Source organism: Trematomus bernacchii, unplaced genomic scaffold, assembly GCF_902827165.1.
Source record: "Trematomus bernacchii unplaced genomic scaffold, fTreBer1.1, whole genome shotgun sequence".
In the NCBI taxonomy this organism is placed as follows: domain Eukaryota; kingdom Metazoa; phylum Chordata; class Actinopteri; order Perciformes; family Nototheniidae; genus Trematomus; species Trematomus bernacchii.
In genome coordinates, this window is record NW_022987973.1 from 11386165 (window position 1) to 11396203 (window position 10039).

General features: G+C 39.7%; 1 protein-coding gene across 1 annotated transcript; it reads left to right on the forward strand.

Annotated features, from left to right (window-relative positions):
- The first annotated feature begins 4362 nt into the window (after window positions 1–4362).
- On the forward strand, window positions 4363–8862 carry si:dkey-56m19.5 (uncharacterized protein KIAA0754). The gene is made up of 2 exons (XM_034117134.1): window positions 4363–4570; window positions 6591–8862. The coding sequence occupies exon 2, from the start codon at window positions 6599–6601 to the stop codon at window positions 8273–8275; it is 1677 nt and encodes a 558-aa protein (XP_033973025.1). The 5' UTR covers window positions 4363–4570; window positions 6591–6598; the 3' UTR covers window positions 8276–8862.
- Window positions 8863–10039: the final 1177 nt, after the last annotated feature.

The window sequence follows — 10039 nt, forward strand, 5'->3', positions numbered from 1 at the left end:
GTGTTTTGGTTGAGTTGACTAAGAATTTATTTCTTAAATTAAGATTTATAATTAGCAAAAAAAGCTTACAATAAGAATCATTGGCTTTAGTTGACACAATATATTAGTGACTTTGTCTTAATCTTAGAATGTAAATCTTAAATTAAGTTTACAAATCAGCTAATAAAGCTTACAATAAGAATTCAATTCTTGAATTGGCATAATATATTACATTACATGACATGTTACTTGTTACTTGTTAGACGCTTTTATCCAAAGCGACTTACATACTCAATACTGTGGGCAATCCCCACAGGAGCAATTTGGGGTGAAGTGTCTTGCCCAGGGACACAACGACATGCTGACTGCAGTGGGGTTTGAACTGCCACTGCGCCACACGCCTCTATATTGCATTTGTCTTAAATTGAGACAGCAGAAACATTCTTATATTTAGACTTTTTTTTTATTCAAACATGAACACATTTAACAACATTGCGTGGTCATTTTAAACTGTTTTCAATTTTGATCAATGAGTGCCGTGCAATACTTCTACTTGTATTTTTGGTGTGTGTGCGTGTTGTGTATACCACACCACAGTTGTCTCAATGGCAATGCGAAAAGTGAATAGACAGCTCTCGACAATGAATAAATATATATGAAATGTAATATGGTGTCATTTCATCAGATTCTTAAATTGAGAAGTTGATGGTTTATTTCTTAAAATAAGAAAAAATAAATCTGTTCCATGCCGGGAATTCATGCAAACCAATGCTGTAACTTGTTACTGGTTAATTCTAGCTCAATATAAGATAGCATTTTTTAATAAGAAAAAGTAAGATGTATTTTCTCAAAGTAAGAATACTTTTGTTAAGCAAAACATTCTTAACAAGATAATTTGACTTAAGAATTGTTTCCCAGAAACAAGTTTTGTTTACTTTCTTAAAATTCCTTTTTTGCAGTGTACATACATGTATAAAACTGGGCCTACAATAATGTATAGGACAGCCTTAAGTGCAATGTTTAAACATATGGGACCTTGTGATGGTACCTATAATACTTAGCTATTAAAATAATAAAATAAAGCCTCTAGTTTGCCATGATGGATAGGTGCCACACAGTGATTTAGGAGGTTAACTATCTCACGTGATTGCACAAGGATTCATGTTCAATGTTGTAGTTATTTATTTACGATGGGTCGATTTATCTTTGCCAATATAATGCATTAATCAGGTTAATGTTATGCATATTTGCAGGCATATTTGATTTATAATATTTCTTATAACAACTTTTTAAAATATTATCAGACAAACACTGCCTGCCATCACTCCAGTAACTCATAGGGATCACTGACCCTCGCTTGTAGACCTTTCATCTAATAGATATAAATTGAATGAACAATTTGGAAACCTAAATAAATTTGGTCATAATTCAAATCCAATTTTCATCAACCTTCAGCATCTCAAAAATAGTATTTGTTGATATTAATTTTTATTAAGATTGTTTAGTACTATTGTTGTCAAATAGAAAATATCCAGTAGAGGGTGCTATTCCTGTTTTTTTTATTTTAAACTAAATGTGTGGGAATCATCATATTATTTGAAATGGCATCATATTCATAAAGAAACCTTCACATTAGTTTTCTTCATATCAATTTGTATTTAACCTTGAATTCTGATTGGTCAAATTATATTAAAATCTGATAAAGATCTACACAATCCACAGCTTTTATTTAACTATTTGAAGACTGAATCTTCATCACGTCAAAATGACATGTAAATGGTGATTTTGCGTATAACCAAGAGTCCAAACTGTTGTTGAATGAATCCCAGACAAACTGGGTCACGCAGCACAACTATCAAGTAACTCTCCCATAAAAAAAGGGTCCGGATGCTCAACAACTTTCACTATCATGTTTGTATGTGCGTGCTACACACTATAGCAGTAGGCTATTCTCCAAATCTGCGATTTCAAGCCACACTTCTCACAAGTTTGGAAAGTTGAAAACAATGTATATTTTATTGAATGACTCTGGTGAATTGGCTGTACACTTTTAAGTGAAATATCAAGCTTTAAAATGTTTCAATCACAATCAAGTATATTATGAACCTGTCCAGTGTGTACGTTTTTGTGCATTCCTTCACTGAGTACTTAGCATGTCGGAGCAACAAACACCTTTTTCTTTTTCCTCAACCTCCTCAGTCTTTGGGTCAGTCCAGGCCAAATGCTTCAGGACTTGCAGACAGATAAGCCCTGGACATTTTATGAAACTCTGGGGGGTTTCTAAGACTTACCCATATGTCTGTGAGACCTCTGTCTATGGAGCAGCGTGGTTGGCTGGAGTGGTGGTTATACTCATGGGAATGCATTCCAGAGGTTTTGCATCATGTGAAACCGAGCCTTTGCTGCCCCTTTGTCTCTGTTTATCTCTGCTGCCAGCAGGGGAAACAAACAAACTTTGTGGTGCAAAACATAGAAAGCAGAGCATTTTATAACGTTCATAACCAATATAACGTGATCAACTAGTATGTGTCATTGTGACAGTCATTTCTATTGGTTTTTATTGTGTACAAATATATGTTTTCAAACAAATGTGTTTTTGTTGTGACATGCCTTGATTGAATCAGGAATATTTAAATTGTAATTGACAGAGAGTGTCACACTGTTTTATTGTCTTTTCCACCGATGCTCTATGTAACTAGATCTTTACATATAAAAATGTATATTGTCTAACTTGCACATTTAAAAAATATTCAGCTTGTATCATAATTTATTAATGCACAAAAAGTTCATCAAAAGATGCTGTGTTGTGCTATGTGCTCTTGTCAACAGAAGGGGGTGCTGTCAACTCAATACAACTGTCTATTTGGCAACTCAGGTGATAAATTGTATTTATTGAAAGGTCCCTGAGAAAAACACCAGTCGGGGAAGAAGGGAAAATAAAAGAAAAAATGCTTGTAAAACTGCCAAAAGCACTTGGTTCCCACAGGGAATATGTTGTTAAAACATACAAAAAGAAGAAGAAATATATAATGCAACATATATTGCCCATTCCTTTGTTTACATGTCCTGAGACACATCCACTCCTTTAATTACTTTAGGTTATAAGCTAGAGAGTATGTCAAGTAGCCACTATTTATTTAATTGATTTTTATTTTGAAAATCTCCCCATATGCCCAAACCAGGACAAACAAACCTGTTTGGCTGCTTGAGCCCTTCTTTTGATTAAATACCAGGTTGGTGAGTTTTGAGTGATGTAATCAGATCTTCAGCCCCATTGTTGTGTAATTGGTGATGTATTTCTTCTAGTTTCACTGAGAGGTACTGTTAAGAAAACGTGTTTGTGTGAACTATCAGGGAAAGACCCAATCTCGCCTTTCTTTTTCACATAAGGCTATGCAAATGGTAACAATGGAACTGTTGATGGAATTATTGAGATACCTTATACTAGATTATAATTTGTATTGTTGGAGAAAATTAAATGATCTTGATAGTTCTACCACAACTTTATTTGATGAATATAGGCTATATCTGTAGTATACTTGGTTTTAGATACCTCAACAGTGTGTCAGTGGCATGCTGCTCGGGTCAAATTGTTATATTAGACAACATGTTAACCTGGAAGGGTCAGTTGTTGAATTTCATTAAGTTTCACCCCGGACCAACCTTGCCCATTAACACATGGAAGGCAAATAGCAAATAAGGGCAATGCATTTTAATACTTTTGGTCCTCCTAACAAGAACATTCCATTCATTTGAAGGCAGGCATGGGTATGCACATACAATAAAAACGTTCTTGTATATATTTACAATGCCACATGATTTATATGAGTTATTTAGAAGCCCATATTGATCCAAACATCAATGTCCATGTATCAGCAGATTACCCCAGCTCATGCATAAAACACATTTTGCATCATGTAGATTCAATGAAGTGCTTTTAAAAAAAGAGTTTGCCTTATAATTTACCTAAAAAGCCTTTAATTGTGTTATTCTTCTTTGAATGATTACCATGATGCAGTGGATGAGAATGCCAGAAACATCATTTTAAAACGAAAATCAAGGACTCAATGTGATTTCGTGTGAAGATCACATGTGTTTGTGCTGCACAAGTGGTTTTGCTGACATAATGTCTCTTATGAATAATTGATAATATGGTAGGGTAATACTCCTGTGGGGAGGGGGCTAACATGAATTATTATAGTTGTAGTATTTGTCAAAGCAAGAACAGAGGATAAATTGTCATTTTAAAACTTGAACTTAGTGCCAGTCCGCTCATAATCACCACCAGTGCGCAGATGTATTTACACAACAGAGAAATATGCACGAAAGTGGGTGTGTGCGGGAGAGGAGGGGTTAAAGATGGGGAGGGTATAGATTGCAGCCGGAGCAGGAGAGGGGTTGGCTGGATTGTGATAGCGACAGATGTCTAGAAAACGGTGAGGGGGCACTCCTCAGTTACAACACAGTCCCAAGCTGCACCTCGGAGAGCAGGGGAGGAATCTGCAGCTGTCACTCCTAAGGTTTACCTCCATTATCACATCCACCCGGAGCCTGGAAAAGAAGACCAAGTGATCACTCTCTAAAAATACAGGTTGGTTTCATCCGAGCATTGATTCATTTTTCATTTTCAATTGCAACATGTATGGGGTTGGTAGGCTATGTTCTGTGGGTAAAAATAAATAAAATAGGTGTAGAGAAATCGAAAGAAAGATGAGCTGCAGCTTACCCATTGTTGCCTCTCTTTGCTTTTCTCCTTTTATGCAAATGTCTACATTTGAAGGCTGCGGACAATTTTTTTCGTCCGCAGCGGTCGAATTTGATTTAGTGCGTCTTCTAGGCCAGGCGATTACAAAAAAACCTGCTGGGATAGAGGAAAGCGCAAAACAAAGTTATGAAGTTGCGATGCCTGTTAGTTATTTAAAAAAAATGGTTTTCTTTTGCACGTCCGTGTGAGTACCACATTTGCTCGTGAACAAAATGGGCAGAGCAGCTGAGAGAAGCAGCGGTGGGCGGGTTGAAATGGGGGATGGAGACCCCACTACAGCTTTTATCCCTCAAGTGTCCGTAGCCAGTGCAGTGTTTAGTGTATTTTCCCCCCCTGGCGTTGTATGGTTTTATATTATATTGTATAGGACAGATTATAAGTGTTTGCTGCCAATCTAATCAAATGACTTTTGTCAGAGAGTATCTGCTGGTGAGGAATCCCCATCCTTTGTTACCGGCCAGCACATGCTGCCGTACTAGCTGTCTTCTTTATCTTTCCAAAATGAAGGCCGATATATTGCTGTGTGTGTACTGTAGATTTAATTTTCGTACTAACCAGGTAATTGGCTTAATTTAACTTGATTTGATGTCGAAATATCAGGTTTTCTTCTCAAACTGTACATTGTGGCTTTGTCTGATTGGGAGGCCTAGACGATGATTTCTGGCGAATAAATTGGCATAATACAAATCGACCACATGAACAATAAATAATGATAAGTTAATGGATATATCCTAACGCCAAATAAGTCAGACGTTGCCGTAAAAGCACAAAATAACGTATTTTGATCACCACTGGCCTGTTCATTTGACTGTAAATGGGTGTAATGGATGTGGAGCCTATCCCGTAGTGTATGGCGCATCCTGTCTTGATTGCTCCATTGCAGCACTATGGACAGTTCCCAGATTTTACGCACATGCTCTCCTACAGTCATCTTTAACATATAATATGAAAAGCAAACTGTGTGAGATAACATGTCAAACTTGGAATAGGATTTGGCAAATAGAGATAGGCTTAAAATTATCAGATTATTTGCATTTTAAATAAATGTGTGGGCTAGTCTCTATTATTGAGAATCATGAGATGTTTAACAGCCTTCTCATATTTAAACCTGTTCATTTGTTCAGGGTCAGCTGATACACAGACAGTAAGATAAAGTTGAACTTCCAGTTCTCTTTTCTGTCACTGGAAGGAAGTTGCATTATGTTGCAATCACTAACTCTTCCTCTACAGCCACAACAGGGTTTCACATTAACACAAAGGACTACATGTTTGCTGTATTCCCATAACATCTACTTTTTTAGATTTTTTTACTTTTCAGCTTATCATCTTGAGAGAGAAAAAGTTGTACATTTACATCATAGATGCCTAACTCAGAGTTGTAGGCTGATTTGGCAATGGGCCTTACCCACCATTCCTGAAAGGGTAGAGAGTCTGTGAAGTTGTCTGATCTCAGTAAGGTTCCCATGCATTTACCCAGTTTTCTAGCCAAACAGTTTGGCAGAGAACGGTTTTCTAATTGAACTTCTAGTTAACCTCTAGACAATAGACTTCTTTCCATTCCCCTTTCTGATAAAACAGTGTATAGCTTTTTCATTTGGACTCACACTGCATTTTAGAATGTTTGACACAAAAACAATCCAACTAATGTTTGCCTTTGGTGTATACATTTTAACAACCTAACTAACTTATTATCCTCTCTGTGCTTTGGTGTTATATTAGATGTTCAATGTTTAACATTTGACCATGACAACTGGAAGATCCAGGTTTCAAACCAAGCCAGCTTGGGCATTTTTAAACCTTGTTTTATCTCTCATATTAAAATACACCTTCATCTGCTTGTTCCTAGGAGACACCATGGGAGGCAAACTAAGCAAGAAGAGGAAGGGATATGATGTGAGCGATCCCAATAAGGCAAAGGATGAGATTGCAGCAACAGTTACTGCAGCAGTCGAGGCTGTAGCCCCAGCAATAGCTGATGTGACAGCTGAGGCAACCATTGTGGTGAAGGAAGCTGTGGTGTCAGCTGTGGCCGCAGTGACTGAAGCTTTAGAAGCTCCAGAAGAGCCCAAATCAGCTCCTCCAGAGGACCCAGCTCCTGCTGCTCCAGTAGCAGAAGAACCTGCAGCTACGGTAAAGGAACCCGTTCTTGTAGTAGAGGAACCAGCTGCAGTAGTAGAAGAACCAGCTGCAGTAGTAGAAGAACCTGCTGTAGTAGTAGAGGAACCAGCTGTAGTAGTAGAGGAACCAGCTGTGGTAGAACCGGCTGCAGTTGTTGAAGAACCAGCAGCAGTAGAACCAGCTGCAGTTGTTGAAGAACCAGCTGCAGTAGTAGAAGAACCAGCTGCAGTAGAACCAGCTGCAGTAGTAGTAGAACCAGCTGCAGCAGTAGAAGAACCAGCTGCAGCAGAACCAGCTGCAGTTGTTGAAGAACCAGCTGCAGTAGTAGAGGAACCAGCTGCAGTAGTAGAAGAACCAGCTGCAGTTGTTGAAGAACCAGCAGCAGTAGTTGAAGAACCAGCTGCAGTAGTAGAGGAACCAGCTGCAGTTGTTGAAGAACCAGCAGCAGTAGTTGAAGAACCAGCTGCAGTAGTAGAGGAACCAGCTGCAGTTGTTGAAGAACCAGCAGCAGTAGAACCAGCTGCAGCAGCAGAGGAGTCAGCCCCAGTAGTAGAGGACCAAGCTCCAGTAGAGCTCCCAGCTCCAGCACCTGTAGAAGAACCTGCTGCAGCTGTAGTATCTGTGCCAGAGGCAGAGGTTGTTCCTGTCATCACAGAGGAAGCGCCCATCCCAGAGACTGTTACTGAGCCAGAAGCTGCTGTGAAGGAAGCAGTGGTACCTGCAGCTGTCCCTGAGCCTGAGCCAGTGGCCGAGGCTGCTGCAGTGCTAGAGCAAGCCCCAGAACCTGAGCCGGAGACCAAACCAGAGCCAGCACCAGAGCTGGAACAATTACCAGAGCAGGTGGTCGAAGCTGTGAAATCTGCAGCAGAGGAAAAAGTTGAAGAAGTTGAGCCAGAACCAATGGTTGCCACATCTGACACTACTGAACTTGGGACTGTAGAAGCAGAAGCACCTACAGTCTTGGAGACTGCACCAGAACAGGAATATGTTGCAGCTGAGCCCGCAGCAGCAGAACCTGTCCCTGAGATTGTCATCTCAGAGTCCGTCTCTGCCAACCAACTTACTACTGAGTCCGAAGAGGTAGCTGAAGCCTCGGTGGAAGAGTTGCCTTGCCCAGAGCCTGAGGTAGAAAGCAAGATGGAAAATGGAGATATAGAGAGCCCTTCTGTTACAGATGTTGTGGCAGAAGTAGATGCCCTTCCAACTGTGAATGGAGAGTGCACAAATTATGCGGCGACACCGACAGAGGAATGTGTTAATGGTAATGAAAAGCCAGAGGAGACACAGATCAAGGAGCAGAGTGACTTTGAACTGAAAAAGGAGGTGAAGCTGAGCGGGGATGTCCAGGAAGTTCTCGACGCAGTGTCCGGCATGGCAGAGGGTCTCTGCACTGAGGTCACCCAGGCAGTCTGAAAAAGAGGCCATCTTTTAAATCAATGTGAATTCAGTTTAATCCTCCCGAGAAAGCCATTAAGGTATCAAAAACACAGCTAGGCTTTCTGGATTGCTGTAACCACCGCAATTTCAATAGTGGTAACTCAGGCAAAAAGGATGTTTTCTTTTGAGTAACCAAAATGAATGCAACAACTTGAGAACAGAAAGAGACAGAGAGAGAGAGAGAGAGAGAGAGAGAGAGAGAGCGGAAGAGAAATTGGAGGGTAGACAGGAGACTTGAGTTTGGAATAGAGATGAGTGAAGACAGTGTGAAACTGGACAGCAGAGCAAAAATACTGGACAGTAAATATGATACTAATGAATGGAATGAATAAATTGTGTTTGTGTGTGAGCTCGATTAATATTACAAAGTGGTTTATTGGAACAGCATTCGTTATTAGTACATTATCTGATCTGATTTAGAATGTCATATATCCTTTCTATTACTATATGCAGAGACATGACATAACTGTTTTGGCCTTTTATAATAATGGTACCTGTGAGGACTGTTCATTTTAAATTGATTGTTCAGAATAGAGAATAAAAAGAGATTGTTATAGCCTACACTGATCTTCTTTTCTTTTCATGCTTCCCCTCCTCATCAAGTGTGTTATATTTGTCTAAGGCACTGGGTTACAAGTAGGATTTATTGTATTTTATTCTAAGCTACAGATAACACATACTTACTGATAAACCTGTAGATCCTCACACATTTCCAAAAAAAAAAAAAAAGAATTACATAATTTGTTTTTGTGTCGTAACATTATAGAAAATCTAGACTCTGTTAATTACAAACCACTTGTTGACATCTACTGCCACCAAGCTGATATTAGCTCTATTGGTTCAGAGTTTGACTGGTTATTCATATCTAGGAAGAGCAATGTCCTCTGGGTCACTGGCCACATTACAAATATGTTGGTTGGTGGAACATGGCTGCCACTTGTATGCAGCCTGCATGTCAAGATTGGGCAAACAAAAGGATTTGACGGCCTCCGGAGAAATCAGTCTATTTTCTGAAGCAATCATCCTCACCTCTTTCTCTTTCACATCACCATGCCTACAGCCGAGGCTCTATGCCATAGCAGCACACCCTGCCAACATTTCACAGATCCATACCGGCAAGGGGAACTAAATGGGGGAGGGGCAGGAATGCTTGCAGGAGGCAGAGAAAAAGGAAGAGGGGGTAGGGGGAGGGTGTTCTGGGATGAAAGCAATTGCTAAGATGCTGTACAGAGGGAAATAATATAAAGTCCCTTCTGGATACACACGTTCATACTTCAAAAAATTGATATTAAAAGCAATGCGTATAGTCGGACGGTAATTAGGGGTGATAAACATGTTTTAACACCTACCTGATGGCTTCTTGAAGAATGCTGCCACGCCTGCTGTTCACACTAATGTCAGAGACGAGAGGGTCTTTGTCGTGCAGGTGCTAATGCACATACATTAACAAGAGGGGGTAAAATGATAATTGTGTTCCTGTGCATCTATGTGTGTGTGAACATATATGGACAGTGGGAGAGGCGGGTGAGTGCATGTGTGAGGGTGGGCTTTAGTAGAGTATAGTCATCCAACCTTGAAATAACTACTGGGCCATGGGTCAGAACATAAGAGGAGATGGGAGAGTGATAACAGTAACCTCCCATAGAAGTAGCTCCATAATGGGCCCTTCCACATACCAGCTCTCTCCGATTTCTTTAAAAAAATACTCAAGCACTGCAAATTTATGAAAGGAATGTTGTG

Excerpts from the sequence above, each read along its gene's own strand:
- si:dkey-56m19.5 (XM_034117134.1), top strand. The coding sequence starts at position 6,599 with ATGGGAGGCAAACTAAGCAAGAAGAGGAAGGGATATGATGTGAGCGAT.